The sequence below is a fragment of the Ambystoma mexicanum genome, chromosome 5q, assembly GCF_040938575.1.
Source record: "Ambystoma mexicanum isolate Mex_15411 chromosome 5q, UKY_AmexF1_1, whole genome shotgun sequence".
Classification (NCBI taxonomy): Eukaryota; Metazoa; Chordata; class Amphibia; order Caudata; family Ambystomatidae; genus Ambystoma; species Ambystoma mexicanum.
The window spans coordinates 885267050-885284694 of record NC_090933.1 but is presented as its reverse complement, the minus strand read 5'-3'; the positions used below and the strand labels follow the sequence as shown (position 1 = coordinate 885284694).

At 48.7% G+C, this 17645-nt stretch overlaps 1 protein-coding gene across 2 annotated transcripts in view; it reads left to right on the top strand.

Annotated features, from left to right (window-relative positions):
* INTS8 (integrator complex subunit 8) overlaps positions 1–17645 on the top strand; it is a 2196017-nt gene that overhangs the window by 2141350 nt on the left and 37022 nt on the right. For both annotated transcript variants that reach the window (XM_069621379.1, XM_069621380.1), the window contains exon 27: positions 6544–6587. In XM_069621379.1, the coding sequence (XP_069477480.1) occupies positions 6544–6587 (44 nt within the window). The remainder of the gene's footprint in view (positions 1–6543; positions 6588–17645) is intronic.

Genomic DNA, 17645 nt, shown 5'->3' with positions numbered 1-17645 from the left:
TGGGAATGTGCTGCTGGGATAGTACATGCTTGCAAGATCCGATAGAACTGAATAATCCTAATTATATAAGTGGGAGCTCCTGAGAAACAACCCTTGAACCCCCATAGCATTCCGCTTAGTTAGGTCACTATTAGTTTGGTGACGCCCCGCGGGATCCTAGTCCTCGGTGTCACGAGAAAGGACCAGACGCGGGTGGGCCTGAGATCCAGGGATGGAGCTGGGCATTTGTTGGGGTTGGGTAGGGAGGGGGGAGGGACAGTGGTGTGTGCAGTGGGGGGGGGGGGCTGGGGAAGGTGGAGGGGGGAGCTGGAGAGGGGGAGGAGGAAAATGAGCCACAGAAAACGAGCCAGCGAAAACGACATGGGAAGTGGAGGGGAGAGGGAGGACATCAAGTCAATGGAATCGGATAACCTCAGAGTCGTGACCTGGAATGTGCGGGGCCCTCAATAGTTACCTAAAACGTAATAAAGTAATGATGTACCTAAAGAGGATGAGGATTGATATAGCCTTGCTATAGGAGACCCACCTCACCAAGGAGAAATTGGAGGTGATTAGGAGAAAATGGAAGGGTAGCGTCACGGAAGCCACGTATTCAGCATACGCAAGAGGTGTGGTTGCATGGGTGGCACCACATGTGCCGTTTCAGCTGCTCCGGTCGACAACAGACCCAGAAGGTAGAATGGTGGTGGTGGCGGGACTCCTGGAAAACAGAGAAGTGAACATCATAAACTTATATCCCCCTAACCATGATACCGCAGCCTACTTTAGGGCTTTATATAGTAAAATTAGCCCCCTGCTAGGTGGCGCAATATTGTGGGGAGGTGATTTCAATTGCACCCTGAACCCCGGGATAGACAGGTCTGATAGCAAGCTAGCAAAACCTGCGCCAGCAGCTAAAGCGTTTGGAACACTGTTGACCGATCTCAGACTGGAGGATGTGTGGAGACGGTTGCACCCAACGGACAGGCAATACTCGCATTACGCAGCGCCACATGACCTGCATACTAGGCTGGATTATGGATTATGTGTTCTCCGCCGTGATAGCGGGAGAAATGGTGAGCGCAGAATATAAAGCCAGGGTACATTCGGACCATTCACCTTTGGTCGTTGTTAGGGAGAATTCTCTGTTCAGGCTGAATTTCCTAACCTAGTGAGTCCCCCAGCAGCTTTGCTGGATTTTTGGGGTTTAAATTTTTTCTCCTGCCAATAGAGACTCTTTTACCATCACTCTTGGGCATGATTTGAGTGTGTTTCTTTGACTCTAGATGTGGTTAGTGGGCTATGGGGTCTTTTACTCCATAGGGCTTCATGTGTTTTTGTGATGTGTGTTACACAGCACCCTCAGTGCAGTAACAGGGGTGTCATAGTGACCCCCCAGTATGGACTCCATACCCTGGGACTGACTACTGTCTCCCAGGGCATGTAAAGTCACCATTGACTTTACTAGTCTCAACTTGTGAACAGAACAGTACAAACCATCATATTGTGGATGTACTGGCCGGGGCAATTCGACTGCCCCGGGGTCTGTTAGTCGAGGGGGCACGTCTCCGTCCCCCCTGATCGAGTTTTGGCTGGTGGCAGTGGATACTACTTTTTATTTTCGACCGCGAATATATTCCTATGGGATTTTCCCATTGTTCGAGGCTACCAACTTTAATTAGTTAATTCCTATAGCCTCGAACATACCGCCGGTTTATTTATTTAATATTAATTCTCCGGTTGGTATTTTTTGCCAAGACTCGGTTCTAAAATGGCGTTTGTGTTCTCTTCTGTAACTCCAACCGAAGTCAAGCCCTTTGTTCCACTTTTTGGCGGCTTCTCCACAGAAGCCTCCAAAAGTGGTGCCACTCTGTCTGGGTACCACAGCGGGGGTGGGAGGGGGTTTAGGCACCCTGGACTGAGTTGCCTAGGCAACTCAAGTCGCACTCCGTCCTGATTGGCCCAAGTAGTGAGCTGGCCGGCTCACCACTTAGCATGTTTGGGGGACGGCTAGGCTGAGTGAATAGGGGTTTTCTGCATAAAAGCAGGGCTTTGGGGACTGGAACTTCAGAAGTCGCCACAGGACCTAAGAATCCGACGAGAGAGAAACTGAGCCGACCTGCTACGACGACACCACCGGTGGAGCCCTGCTGAACCGTTTCACCACTTTTCCCAACGACAGAGGAGATCTCCAGCCCGGAGAGTCTTCTTTCTTCGACTGGTGGGGATCACCAGTCTGCTTCCTTTTTCGCTTCCTGGAATAACTCGTGGCCGCCTTGCCTGTGTCAAGCACCCCGGCATGGGGGATACCACATTTTACCACTTCCGCGAATCAAAGGGTAGTACCTTTAACCGGAAAACTCTGCGGCTGGTTTCTTCCCTGACAGTGCAACAACCTTCATCTTTCCTCCACGTCAAGATCTTCTCTTCCTCTGGATGACGCCGCGACTTGCACCCGCTGCCAGGAACAACTGCCCCCGCTGGAGGATCCTTTCCACCTAAGGTACCGTGTTCCGCCTGGCTTCCCTTGCAACCGACTGTACGGGGTAGATTTAGCCCACGGCTTTCGAAACTGGGTTAGCCTGGGACACCCTGGCTAAACTTTTTTGAGCCTAACTAAAACGTCTTTGAACTCCCTGCAAGACTTTGTAAGCCTGTTGTCATTGTGTGATCTTGGGTGCATTTGTGCCCTGCTCTCTCCAAGAGTGGGCCCGGCCTATGGACCTTGGCTCACAAGTAACTTTCGACTTTCCTGCCTTGCTTAAGAGTTCCTGAGTATTAGTGTGGTGTATGTTCCTACATTCTGCCTTTTTCCCCTCCCTTTTTCGTTAACTTCTTGGAGTGCCATCTATTAACTTCTTGGAGTGCCATCTATAGTTAAGCGCTCACCTCTGTCTGGAAATAAGTGGTGTTAACTAAGACTTGTCTGATAAGGAATGTATATATATATATAATAGTAACTGTGTTTAGAGTGATTTACAATATTAGTGCTGGAGTGTTTCAATAAGTGTGTTTTTAAATAAATAGTTATATACCTTGATACCAAAGCTCTGGTCAGTGTTTGCTTGTGCTATTGTGTCAGAGTGCCTATTGTGTATACTTTACATACTGCCTAACTCTTCTTGAGGGAAGTCTGACAGCTCAGCCACAGCTACCAGGTAAATCTGGGTGGTACAGACTGCTACCAAGTGGGTTTACTGCCAACACCTGTAGTCCTAAATCTTTTGCAGTGGTCCCCAAGGGAACTGCACAGGTTTCTGCCTAACAGTCGTGGAGTGGCGACGCCACCCTCCTAGAGTGCGAATCCCGACGTGGAGACTCAGAGCAGAGGCCCTATAGGACCCGGGATTCCGAGAGGACTTAAGGGAGGCCATCAAGGAATATTTTGACATCAATACAGGCAGTGTACGATCTATGAGAACAGTATGGGAGGCATTTAAGGGGTGGCCATATCAAAATCCAAAGGGCTCCAAGGGGGGATAGAAAAAGAATTGCAGGCAATGGAAAGAGAGCTAGAGGACCTGATGCGAAAGGGGGGGACCACCCGGGAAGACAGCGCTAAAATAAGAGAACTACAAAATGCGAGCAGCGAACTCTGGGACAGACTATGTAAGCTAAACTATAAGAAATACACAGAGAGGCAACGTGCAGGGGGAGACAAGCCGGGCAGATTACTAGCCTGGTTATACAAGAATGAGACACCCCGGCAGGTGATCAGAGAAGTCAGGGATGCGGAAGGCCAAATCCGTAAAACCCAAGGAGTAAACGAGGAGTTCCTCATATATTATAAATGTTTGTATGAGGACGTGGGTGGAGATATGGGTCAAGAAATTCTGGAAACAATGGAAGATATTGGGCTGCCCACCTTGGACGACCTAGAACGAGCAGTTTTGGAGGCCCCAATCACCTCAGACGAACTGGAGGCGGTGATCCAACACCTGCCCACGTGTAAAGCACACGGGTCGGATGGGTTACCTAGCGAATTTTACAAAGCGTACAGACAGGAGCTAATCCAGTCGCTGCTGGCCATGTTCAATTAGGCCTACGAACAAGGGGAGCTGCCGGAATCCCTCCGAGAGGCGGTGATCATACCGCTCCTGAAACCGGGCAAGCCGAATGTGGACTGTGGGTCCTATAGACCCTTATCAGTACTTAATCAAGATAGCAAAATACTCACGGCAGTTCTTGCCAACAGGCTTAAGCGAGTAATTGGCAAATTGATACACTCAGACCAAACAGGCTATGTCCCCGGCAGGAACATCACGGACAACCACAGAAGGCTACACCATATTATTGATCAAACGGAAAATGACCCGGGTGAGCTGGCCATAGTGTCACTGGATGCGGTCAAAGCCTTTGACTCGGTGAGGTGGCCATGGTTAATGGCGACCCTGAAAGGGTACGGGATAGGGCCAGGATACATTAGATGGGTTAAGATGTTATATAGCTCCCCGATCGCAAGGGTCAAAACAGGCACCATAATCTCAGACAAGTGGCAACTCAGTAGGGGAACTAGACAGGGATGCCCCTGGTCGCCCATGCTATACATCCTTGCGTTGGAGCCGTTGGCAATTTGCCTTAGGCAACAATACGGAGAGGTGGGGATTTGTACGACAGGAAACACACACTTGATATCACTGTATGCAGGCCCTTTAGTGGCCGCTCACCTCGCTAAACTCTTCAACCTGTCCTTCGACTCTGCTTATTTTCCCTTCTGTTTTCCAAAACAACCATGGTCATCCCTCTCCTAAAAAACAAGGGGCTGACCCGAACCTACCTACCAACTAACTATCACCCTGTGTCTCTCCTTCCGCACTACTCTACAGTGATAGAAAGGGTTGTGTTCAACCATCTTACCTATTTCAGAGACCTCCACACCCTTCGAGACCCTCTACAAGCCGGTTTCTGTTCCTGTCACTCCATGGAAACTGCTCTAATGTATGTGTCCAACTTCATCCCCTCTGCTAAGCACTTCAATCTATCCTTTATCCCAATTCTCCTTGATCTGTCTGCTTCCTTTAACACTGTCCATCACTCTGATACATTAAAAAAGAAGTGCAATGGGTACAAATAATGATCAACAATTACAGTGAAAATTGTTCTAACACTGTCACTAAAGAGTTATTGTTATTGTTTACTCACCAGTAAATATGTATATATGCTTGAAATCTAAATGAAATCATCACAACAACCAAGGTGTAAGACCAGATGTTATTTACACAATCTGTGTTCCGGAAATGAGTTAAAAGGGGGCGCGCTTGTTCAACTGACCCAATCAATTGTATCTGATGATAATATACTGAGCAATACATACTTTAAAGGGCCCCCAAGAACAAGGCAAGAGACATTGCCACGGCACTCACAAATGAGAACTATTTCATGAAGTAAGCTTTTGAAATAAAACTAGAAGGGCCGTTTTTTTTGGGTCTGTGTTTAGCAGAATTGAAAAACAAAATTAAAGGGATGGTCTAGTAAAAATTTTTATTTAAAAAATAGATAGGCCACATAAAAAAAAATACTAGCATCCTCCGTTTTAAAACTTCCTATGTAAAATTTTGAGCTATTCAAGCTCAAAATTCGAAAAAGCAACTAGAGGGGCGCAGCCATTTTGTGAAATGGAGGCCCTCCTGTGCTGGCTTTTGCTTTTGCGGCACTAAAAAAATAAATAGCACTTACCGAGATTCAGCTGCAGCTTTCCTGCTCTGGTCTCCGGTCCGCGTCCTCCGAGTCCCGGCACTAATGAAGGGAAAGCCACCCAGCGGTAGACTTTGTTTACTACAGCTGGCTGGCTTTTCCTTCATTAGTGCCGCAAAAGCAAAAGCCAGCACAGGAGGGCCTCCATTTCACAAAATGGCTGCGCCCCTGTGCTTGCTTTTTCGAATTTTGAGCTTGAATAGCTCACAATTTTACATAGGAGGTTTTAAAACGGAGGATGCTAGTATTTTGTTTTTATTTGGCCTATCTATTTTTAAAATAAACATTTTTACTAGACCATCCCTTTAAGTCAATATTTGTGTAACTTCTCAGTGTGGAAAGGAGAGGGACAGGGATATTTACATATCGCACCAGGTGTTTGGTTGTACATGTGGCATTGAACGATGGGGAGGGCAAAGGAATGGGGGACCATGTGTTGACTTAAGATGAGAAAATCGTGAATGAATAATGTAAACGAGTCATAATGTGTACTCCCAATATGAACCTTTGCTGTTAAGTGTGTTGACCCTCATGTTGGTGCATTGCGCCATATAAAAAAAACATTGCCTAATACAAATGTCATTAGAAACATAGAGACATCAGTATTTGTTTTTATTTTTTTATAAAGTGCAAACCTAGCTGCGAAGCAACAGAGCGCTCTGTATGTGGGGGAAGCGAGTATTGGCATGAAGAGTTTTGAATGAGTTCAACAAGAGGAGGCGATTAGGGTGTAATGGTAAAGAAAAATGGAAGGTTTGATCGATGTGGAGGGTGTATTGGTAAGGTGATGCTTAGCGACGCTTTGGAGGGCTAGTCTTGTACTGACTTGAACTAATCTTGCGCATGCCGTTTCCTTAACCTGTGTTCAAGATCTCCATCATAAAAGAGGAGAGACGGACAAAAGACAAATAGCAGTAAGTACTTTAACTTAACACTGTTCTAGTCATGGAAAAGTAACAGTGGACATCTTCTCCATGGTAAAATGTTCATTGTTCAGCCAAATCAACACTCCATGTTTTTGGGTTAAAGAAAAGCTGTATTAAGACATGTGCTGAGAGATTTACTTACATTTTCTATAGTATAATTCACAGCCGAAGGCAACATCTTGATGCACGTTCAGAAATAAAATTAACAACACATGTCATAACTTCTGCAACACGAAATGTTTTTTAAGGATACAGAAATACTATGAAAATATTGAGCTCATATTAAATGTCCCTTTATTTGATTGAGTGTATAACCATTTTTAATTTCTTAAGTTAACAAATTGACAGGACGCCAACACAAAAATACTTGGCTATGCATGTTTTCCCTTACTTTTCAGGAGGGAAAAAGGAACATGTGTGCTTGATGCAACGTGTGACTGGTATTCGGACGTTTATGGTGGCACTTCAAGATACTCGGGCTTCTGTTCTTCGACCAGAACTAACCCGTCCTTTGCTATACGGCACGTCTGGTCACGAACAGTAGATCTGTGCCTAGCCTTGAGTTTGCATACATTTCCCCTTTCCGGTGAAATTTCCACCTTACATGCAGGTTCATATAATAATGAACAGTGCCTCCACCTACTGATTTACGGACAGTAGGACCCAGGTGCTTATTAATGGGTCTTGTTTTTTTATTTTTTCAAGCTTTCTTTTTATTGGTTTTATGCATACAGCTTTCCAGATAGCATCAAAGCCTGGGCTTCTTAAAAACTTTAATTTAGTAAAATAAAAGAAAACAATAATAATAGAACCAAACATCATCTCAAACTAAGGGAGGGAGGAGAGGGAGAAATCGCAGGGGGGAGAGTGAGAGGGGAGACACAGGGGAGCAGCAGTATTCACATTAAGCCAAGTTGGGAGTCCGTTTTTTTAGTGCAGTTTATTAGATGTGGCCTTTTCTTTGGCTTGAGTTCATCCAGTGGCGCAGGGGCTGGGTGATTCTTCCAGCCATTGTACTCAGGCTTGTCCCCTGACCTGCCCGTTTCTGCTATGTCACCTTCATGGCACTTTTAGTCTAATTTCTCCATCCATCTCAGGGTTGGGGGTTGTCTTGCCACCCCCGATATTGCTGCGTGTAGTCCAAGAAGGGGGCCCACATTTGGTAGAATTTGCTTCTGTTGCCGTATCGAATGGCTGTAATTTTCTCTGCGGCAACTATATGCCATCATTTGGCCCACCACATTGGGATTGCTGGGCCCTCTGGGTTTTTCCATAGTCTGGCAATTGATATTTTAGCTGCAGTTAGGAGATGCAAGCAGAGGTCAGCCAGGCGTCCGGTTAATGGGAATTGGTCCTCTACTGTCGCCCCCAGCAGGACGATTCCTGGATCACATGGAATTGTAAGACCTGTCATTAGTTTGATTTGATCGAGGACATTCCTCCAGAACTGTGCAGCCTTGGGGCAGGCCCATAGCAGGTGGAATAATGTGCTTTTGGGCCTCATTACGACCCTGGCGGTACAGAGTGAACAGCACCGTGAAAGGTGCCGGCGCCGTTCACCCCGTACCGCCGCATTACGAGTACCCCTCGCGGGACACGGTTAGCACGCCTCTGAAAACCAGACGTGCTTACCGGGTCCCGCTAGGGGAAGAGGGAGCAAACAACGGGCCATCTCGTAATGGCCCGTTGTTTGCTTCCTCTCCCATTCCGGGTCTTTGGAGGGAGGAATCACCGGGCCTTCCGAACTTGGAATGGCCCGGTAAGTCCTCATTCCGAGGACCCGGACCCCGACGCGATTTCGGCGGCAGCCATGCCGCCAAATTCGTAATGAGGGCCTTTGTCTGGGCATCCCCTCCAGCACTGCTCCGGGATGGCAGGGTTACATTTTTTGAGTATCTCCGGGGTTAGTTACTATCTGTAGCATACCTTGAAGGCGCCTTCCTTGTTGGTTATGCATTTGGAACTTTTGTGTACTCGGGCCCAGATTCGGCTCCATTCCGCCGGGTTGATTTCTCTGCCTATGTCCCTTTCCCATTTTGTCATGTAGGCCTCTTTCTTGTTTTGGTCCGCCCTGTTGAGTAGTTTGTACAGGGTGGATATTTTCCCCTTTGGGGGGTGGCAGTAAGCGTTCTCTCTAGGGCTGAGAGCTCTCTTCCTCCATTCTGCCTTACCGCTTCGTTTGACAGCCAATGCCTGAGTTGTGAGTACCGGAACCTTTCTGTCTCTGGGACTTGGAATTTGGCTTTACATGCCTCGAAGTTCAGCGGGTTCCCGTTTTCAAGGAAGTCTGCGATTACCTTTAAGCCCTCCTTCTTTCCATTTGCCAAAGCTGTTCGGGGAGCTGCCTGGGGTGAAGTCTGGATTGTCCCAGATGGGGGTGAGCGGGCCTACCATGGTCCTGCAGTTCCAGTAGTGGGCTGCCTTCTTCCAGCTCGTTGCTGTGTTTCTCGTAGTTGTCAGGGGCCCCACATTGGTAGGGTTGCCGGGGCTTTTCAAGTGCAGAAGGAATTCTATTGGCACCATTTGTCCTCTAGTGTCAACCAGCGGGGTCGATTGTCGCTTAGTTTCCATGCAGTATCTGATGACGTCAGGGACCCCTAGACCGCCCATCGCAGTGCTCCGAAGCATAATTCGCCTCGGTATTCGTGGTTTCTTTCCTTCTCAGACGCATTTTAAGAGGTCTACCTGCAGATTTTTAATGGCTTTTTGTTTTAAATGTTACTGGGAGGGCCAAGCAGTGGTAAAGCAGTCTTGGAATTAGGTTCATTTTTACTGCTGTGATCCTTCCAAACCAGGAGATTTCTTGTTTTTGCCATCTGGTCAAGTCCTTCCGGACCTCCGAGAATAGTGGGCGGAAGTTTGTTTTGTAGATTATTTCCGTTCTACATGGCATCTGCACCCCCTAAATAGGTGAAGCCTCGCTTTGCCCATGGGATTGGGTAGTTGGCTTCCAGGGCCGCCCTGCGTCGCCCCTGCACATTGACGCCCATCGCTGCTGATTTCGTGAAGTTTACCATGAAGCCCGAAGCCTCTCTAAATGCTTCTAGTTCTTGCCAGACTGCTTGCGTGGATTCTTCCGGCTGGGTGGTTGTCAGCAGCACATTGTCGGCCTATAGGGCTACTTTATAGGATTCTCCTTTAACCTTGAGGCCGTGTATTGTCGGATTCTACATGCGAAAGGTTCCATCGAGATCAAAAATGTGAGGGGGCAGGGGACATCCCTGCCTATTGCCTCTCGTGATGTCAATTCTCTCCGATTTGGCCCCATTCACCCTGAGTTGTGTGGAGGGGTGTTGGTAGTTTGATAATATCTATTTTGCAAAGTTCGGGCCGAACTCATGGTGCCTTAATGTTTCCTTGATGTAGCCCCAGTCCTGCATGTCAAATGCTTTGTGCGCGTCAAGCGACGTGACTGATCCCATTCTGTTTGCTGATTCGATTGTGTTTATAGTGCGTCTGATGTTGTCTTGCGTGCTGCGGCCAGGGATAAAGCCAGTTTGATCCGGGTGAATTATGTCTGGGAGAATAGGTGCTAGTCGCTTAGCCAGGATTTTTGCGAACAGCTTGGCGTTGTTGTTTAGCAGGGTTATGGATCTGTATGAGGAGCATTGGTATCGATCTTTCCCTGGTTTTGGGATAAGAATCGTGAGTGATTCTTCCATCATGGGAGTTGTGGAGCCCGTCACGAAGAAGGAGTTGAACAGGCTTGTTAGGTGCGGCGACAGGATGTGGGCATACTGCTTGTAGAATTGGGCTGTGAATCCGTCTGGGCCCGGTGCTGTGTTTTTCAGGGTGCGGATAGCTTCTCTGACTTGCTCTGCTGTAATTAGGCTTTCTAGTGCTTCTAGTTGGGGGTGCGTTGGGGCTTTTTGGGCTGATGCCAGGTATCCCAGCTGCACCGGCTTGGTTGTTGGGGGTCCGGACATGATTTCTTTGTGATGTTGTGTCATTAGTTTGAGAATGTCCGCCTTAGTGAATCAAAGCTTGCCGTTCCGGTCTGCACGGCATTGAATGTTGTTCCGGGAGTGCAGCTTCTTCAGCTTGTGCACCAAGAGTCGGTTTGCTTTGTTGCTATTCAGGTAGTAATAGTGTTTGGTGTAGGCCAGGGCTCTGGCCGAACGATCCGCAAGGTGCATTTCTAGCTCGGCTTTTGCTCTCTTGAGGTCACAGCCTATCGTTTTGGTTTGGTGCCTTTTATAGATGTTTTCTAGCTCCAAGACTCTGTTCTCTAGTTTGCCTTGTTGCAGCTGGTTTAGTTGCTTAAGTCTTGCCTTGCAATTGATCGCTACCCCCCGGATAACTGGCTTCATAGCATCCCAGATGATCGCCTTTGAGGTGTCATTGGTCGTGTTCTCCTCAGTAGTTTGTGAGAGCTTCGGCCATTTCTGTTCTGGCGGCTGTGTCAGATAGGGTCTGATCCTGTAATTTCCAGGGCCAGATTGGTCGCTCTGGCATGCCCTGGGTCTGGAGGTGCATGGTGACTGGGGCATGATATGATATGGCCCTCTGACCAATTTGAATGTCCTCTACGCAGGGAATGAGCTTGCTGGAGGCTAGTAGCAGGTCAATTTGTGAATGCCCTCTGTGGACGTGCGAGAAGAATGTGTAGTCCCTCTCCGCCCTGTTGATCAGTCTCCATGCGTTGATGGTCTCGGTTTCCCACAAAAATTCCACCATGCCCAGAGCTTTGGCATAGTCCTCCCTGGTGTGGGCGAGAGTTTTATCCAGGTCTGGATCCGGGGTTAGGTTAAAGTCTCCACCGATTAATATGCGACCCGTGGCGAATGCTGCCATTACTGGTAGAAGATTACGGAGGAAGCGGTCTTGTGCACTGTTCAGGCAGTAAATAGCTGCTAGAGTGTAGGGGAGGTTGACTAGGAGGCCTTTCAGTAGTAGGTATTGGCCCTCCGTGTCTCTTTTAGTTGTGATCTGGGCAAGTGGTAGATCGCGGCTGAGGAGTATGGCTACCCCTCTCTTATTTTGGCCAGAGGTGGCAAAGAAGTGTTTTGGGTAGCGGAAGAATGAGATCTGTTTTTCATCGGCCGCTTACAGGTGTGTCTCTTGTAGGCAGACAATGTCTGCTGATAATTGCGAGCGCTTCCACTCCACCGATTTTCTTTTACCGGGAGCATTCAGGCCTTGCACATTCCAGGTCATCATGATGAGTTCCCTATCCTGGGAGGCCATTTATGTTCTGTGTGGTTGCTCTTTGTGCTATTCCTCTTGATTTTGTCTGTTTCAAGTGACTTGGGTAGTTTCTGCTTAGTTCCCGATTCCCATAAAGTATACTGCCGCCTCTCAGTGTGCTCTCCCACCCTGATGCCCCCCCCCCCGCCATTCCCCCAACCAACAACAAACTGGTTTTCCGGCCCAGCCTTCGACCAATGGGGCCTATAGCCGGGCCAACGCAACCAACTATCTTGGAGGCAGTAGCGCCTCTTGCGTATCCAGTGACGCGTTCGATATCCCTCCCCCGCTGGGCTGAGTTTGGGGGCCCATCCACTGCATAGGTTGGGTCAAGTGTGTAGCCTCTGTGGTTCTTTAGGATTGGTCTTGACGAGAAGGGCCTCTTTTTCTGTTAGGTAGAGGACTATGGGGTATCTTCGGCTTCGTCCAAGGATCCTTCCTAAGTTGCCGTGCCACTTGTGCGCGGGGGCGATTCCTGGGGTTCTGCAGGGTTTAGACCTGATCAGTGGGTCCCCTCATTGAGTGTTGACTTTCTTGTTTTTGGAGGACGGGTCGCGCACTCTGCGGCGGCTCTCCACTCAGGACCATGATTTGAAGGGATCCCGTCGGACCCCATCAGGGTTTTAGACGCCTCTCCGCCGGAATCTTCCCTACCGCCTCCGGTTTCATAACATTTTTTATGTCTCTTGGGGAAGAGGATATGCCGGGGCTTTCCTTCCCAGATAAAAGCCAGGGCTGTGGGGAAGCTCCAGTGGTATGTGATTTTCTTTTCGCTGAGCCATTCTGTCATTGGTTTCAGGGCTTTCCTTTTTGCCAGGGTTATTGTTGCCAGGTCCTGGTACAGGGATATAGAAGCGTCTCTGAAATGTATTTGGGCTGAGCTCCTGGCTTTCCGCAATTATTTCGTCTTTGACTCGGTAGAAGTGCACCCTGGCTAAGACATCCGGGGGGGATGAGGAGTTCAGCCTTGCTCGGGTTCTGTGCACCCTGTCGAGTTCCAGGGGGGTGTCGTCCGACAAGCGGAACAGGTCATTCACGTAGGGCCCCAGGTCTTCATCAGGGATTGATGACGGGATACCCCTTAGGCGGATGTTATTGCGACTGGATCTGTTTTCTGCGTCCTCCTGTTTGGCTTCTATATCCTCGCACCTGGCCTCGAATGCTGCGATCCTGTCCATCCCAGCCCCGATTTCAAACTTTTGTTCGCAGATTGTGGTCTTAATTTCATCTGTTCTCGCTTCGACTTCCCCCACTCTTTTGTCCAGGGATCACATTTTACTGTCCCCCTTTGGTATTCCTTGGTGATGGCCGTCAGAAGATCCTGCAGATCCGCTTTTGTGACTGTTTGGGTAATCGGATTTGAGGCCATTTCTGGGTGGAGACTTGATGTTGTGCTATCATTGTGCTCACCCTTTTTTGCCTTCTCAGCTGCTGGGGTTGTCAGTAGGGCAGCAATGTTTGTTTGCTTCGATGATTTGGGGTTCCTGGACATTTTGCTGAGCCAGCTTTGTTTTCCGCAGTGCATGTCTGGGGTGGTTAGCTTTGCTTTACCGTTTGCGCTGTGCACCTTGTGAGAGCCGGTTGCTGACTGGGTAGATGGCGACAGGGCCTGGAAGCAGGAGGCGCCTCAGGGGTCCTTGCTTGCTGATGCGCTGCAGGACGGATGTCCGCTCTGGATGGCTTTTGAGGAGGGTAGATGCGGATTATGGGCCGCGGCCCCTGTGGAGTGCCGCAACTGGACTGTTTGGCCCGATCGCTCTGCGTTATGTTTGGGGGGGGGTGCGGGGAGGGGGGGTGAGTGCTTCGTTCAGGGCTCTCCTTGGATCCGGTTCCGGGTGGGGAGAGGGACACTTTGCCCTCTATTGTGTCTTGTGTACTATGGGCTTTTCCTTAGGACACACCCCCCTCTTTCATATCGGCAACTTGAGGGATCTCAGGAGGGTTACCCACCAGTCTTGTTTAGTCTGCCTGCGGAACCCCCGCGGTAGCGCAGACCGCTGGGATAGCCACAGCTGGTTGGTGGCTGCTTGCTTCCCCTGGTGCGGCAGGTGCCGCCTTACCTTCCGCAAAGTCACTGGCCCCAAGCTTCAGCTGTTGTAGAGGCAGCTGAGTGGTGGATGCCTCAGGCCTCCTGCCCCGTCGCAGTCCTCCCTGCAGGGCTGATGGTGTTTGGGGGGGTGAACGGGGGCACCGCTCGCAGGGATGAGCCAGGGCCCTGCCGCCACAGGCTGCCCAACCCTAGCAGACTCAGAAGCCTGGGTGGATTTAGTTGGCTGGGGGCCTTGGGGCGGGGGGCTGCTGATTTCAGAGCCTGCTTCGGTGCGTGGGGGAGGGCAGGTTCGAGTTGGGGAAGCCTTGCCTCTGGTGCGTGGAGGAGCCGCAAGGCCCCCTCGGTGTCCGGGTGGAACTGCAATGTCGGCTCCTTCCTCGCTCCTTGTCAGGACAAGACGGTCTACCTCCATAGGTGGGGTGGGCAAGCTTCCCGCCGCAACCCCCACTGCAGTCTGTTCCAGAGTCGCTGCTACTGGATGGGGAGCAGGCTCTGCCGGCTCTCCGGGGCGTTTAGTCTTCAAGGGTGGGTTCTGGTGTTCCAAGGTGGGGGGGTGGAGGGGGGCTGCTGCCGGCGATGGTGGAGATCTTCGATGTGCTTCTCCGAACAAGGTGGGGTTAGGGCTGTGAGTCGATGAGCCCTTCGCAGTGTTCAGCCCCGGGGCCCCTCCTGGGGGGACAGGTCACCGCAGCCGACAGCCTGCCTCGACTCGTTGGGGGAGTTGACGAGATTCCAGGGGCTCGGATAGACAGAGCCTGCGCTGGGACCAGCATTGGTTGCTGGATTTTCGGCGGGCGCTCCGGGGCTGCAGTCAACGTTTACCAGCTTCGGTAGCTGGTGGGGGTTTCTGGCTGCTGGGTGCTTGCCGTCTCGGATCGCAGAAGTTTCCCAAGCTTATTCGAGTGTCAGGTTAGAGCCGATCGCCATTTTGGTGGTGAACTTGTCCATTTCCCGCTTTGTGGAAAACTTCTTTGGGCTACAGGTTCCGCTCTGCTTTAGACCATGAAAGTTGAACAGCTCGCGCCTGCATACTTTACCAAGTGAATACTCTGCTCAGTTGCTCGTGATTCGCGCTATCACTGGGGCATTGGCGATGGTTGCGTGGCTGGGAGCTCTCACAGAGCCAGTCCGTCCGCCATGGCTCCAAGCCACGCCCCCACTCAGATCTTGTTTTATGATGTAGTAGCTATGGTAACAATTATCAAAATCAATGTTCCTTGAAGCTTATATACTTGGAACAGATAGGTTTATCTTATGTCTGGTACATTAACAGTATAGCTTGGAAGAATACCAAATATGGGTTTTCTATATTTACACTGGTCTCATGACACTGACTCTGTGTATAAGGAGTTAATTAGTCTGCCCAAAGTCTAACTCATATTTTGCTGATTTGATGAAAAACAACAATGTCCTCTCTTGGCAGGAACCTGCTTACAATACCCCTTCTTCGTTTTCCTTTAAATCTGGCACCTATTGGGATGCTTTGGATTTTCTGTCTTTGCATGTGGGGCACCTTAGTGTCTTTCCTTTGATCTTTGTCCACAAGGATAGGCCTCATTTATTTATTTATTTGCATAGCTTACATAGCGCTTTTATCCAAAGCGCTTTACAGGATTTAAGGTACAATACTAAGAGAAAATCAGAGGCATGACCCACAAACCCACACACAAATAATAAAACCTGTGAAAGTTAGGAGACTGAGTAAAGCAAATAAAGTTTCAGATGTTTTTTAAACTGTGAAAGGTTAGGACAGGAATGGCTTTGAAGAGGAAGTGAGTTCCAGACATGAGGAGCCAAAAGTTGGAATCAGCAGAACCTAGACGGAAGCACAGGGAGAGTGCAGAACAAACAATTGAAACTGTGAATCAGAAAGTAAATTTGCTGAAGGATGGTATAAGGAAATTAAAGAGCATAGATAAGTGGGAGAAAAAGCATGGATATGCTTCAAGACTATACATAAGAACTAGTTATGGGGTTACTACCTTCCCTTCTTTTTTCTCCACCTAGTTTAGATTTCTATTTTATATATTTTTATGTTAACATGACACCCAACGTATCGGTCTCTCTGTCCTCAATACATAATGATGTTGAATACGTTTCCTGGGTGTCACGCCCTTGCCTTAACACATAAATTAGCTCTTACGTGATTGGGCATGGGCGAGACCTCTATTGTCAGGTATAGATCCACGTAATGGCAGTTTTTCGGTCATTATATGTTTCAATGCTCCCCTACCTATTGGGGGGAGGGAAGTGTCTGAGGAAATCCTAAGTGGGACTGCGATTAATCAGGGACTCGCTTAACAGCATCTCTCTCCTGAAAACAATCTGAGATTAGAGGGTCTGAGGAAGCAGAAAGGGAACAAACAGCTCCTGCCTCCCTTTGCTGTCATGAGTCTTCATAGTCATTGGTTCAATTACCTTTAAGTCTTGCAGGCACTATGATACAGTTACTACCTTCCAGCCTCCCTGGTGACACCACCTACTGCTGCTTCAGTGCAGGCCATCCAGCCAATGAACAATCTGCAAGACATGACACCAGGAACTACTGAAAGCTTAAATCCTTAGCTCTCAGGCAGTAATTGTAATTGGTTATTTATAACTTGCTTAATATCCAGAGGTTTCTAAGCGTGGACCCGAGGATCGAAACTGTGTTGCTCAGCATCATCTTGCTTCCAGGCGAGCGCTTTGCCCCTGACCTATCCTGCCGGCCATCAGTATCGTCCCCATTACTTGTTAGGTAAATAGGACAAACAGCACTCTAAGTCTACAAAATGAAATGGTGGGTACGTAGACATGTAAATCTGGGGGTCGATGAAGAGTCCTAAGGGACCCATCTTTGGAGCTTTCATTGATATTTGTTATCTTTAATTTGTTCTCCTTCCCGGGCTATGAGAATTTTAGAAGACCTTAGCATATAGTGATGGCATAAACAATAAACTTGCTCCTTCTAATGGATTGTATCCTCCCACAGAATACTCATCCCACCTAGACATTAGTTGTAGCTGTCATTGGAAAATGTTCACAGTTTAGCTCAGTGTCAATTCGCTGCAGCAATCGGACTCCATTGCTCCATAGGTGACACTATCAACACTACATATAGACCACAGCATACCTGGGACATAATTTCCTTTTTTCCATGTGCTCACCGTACTTGGTTGGAATGCTTCAACTGGAGAGACATCTTGCTGCGCAACATGGCCGTAACACCAACGGCTTTGGGTTTCAAGCACTGTAGAGAGTGCACCTGCAAAATGACGATCATGGACCACAATAACATGAACCTGTGGTGCTTACGGTCAGAGCCCAATGTGGCGCACCGTGATTTCTATCAGGCTATTAATACAAAGGGTTTTGGGGATTGGGCGTCACAGCAGAGACTCGGTTGACCCTAGTCTAAAGAGGGACTCTAGGAAAAAGTATAAAACCATTGCAGAAGCTCCCATACAAGGCACAATTTCTACTAATCCTCATCTTTCTTGTCCCATGAAAAGAAGCGACGCCATTCTAGAAAGGAGGATAGAGAGCTAAAGACTCATTTGACTCTTCAGAACGCCACTTTTGCATTACCCAATAGTTTGTCTTCTTCAAAACTGTGGAAGCGGTTTAAAAAACAGATGTTGAATATTTTTGTGAAAGCTGAGATGCTGACCGTGCCTACATTGACACCTGTGATGGATCTTCAGGTGCCCCTCAGAGGCCAGCAGCCACATGCTCGAGAGCTCGACCCTTGCTTCATTGAAGGTCTTTCAGAGCCTTTCATAATGAACGTCGAGGTCAACCAGTCTGCATGAAATTCAAAACTCAAGTCC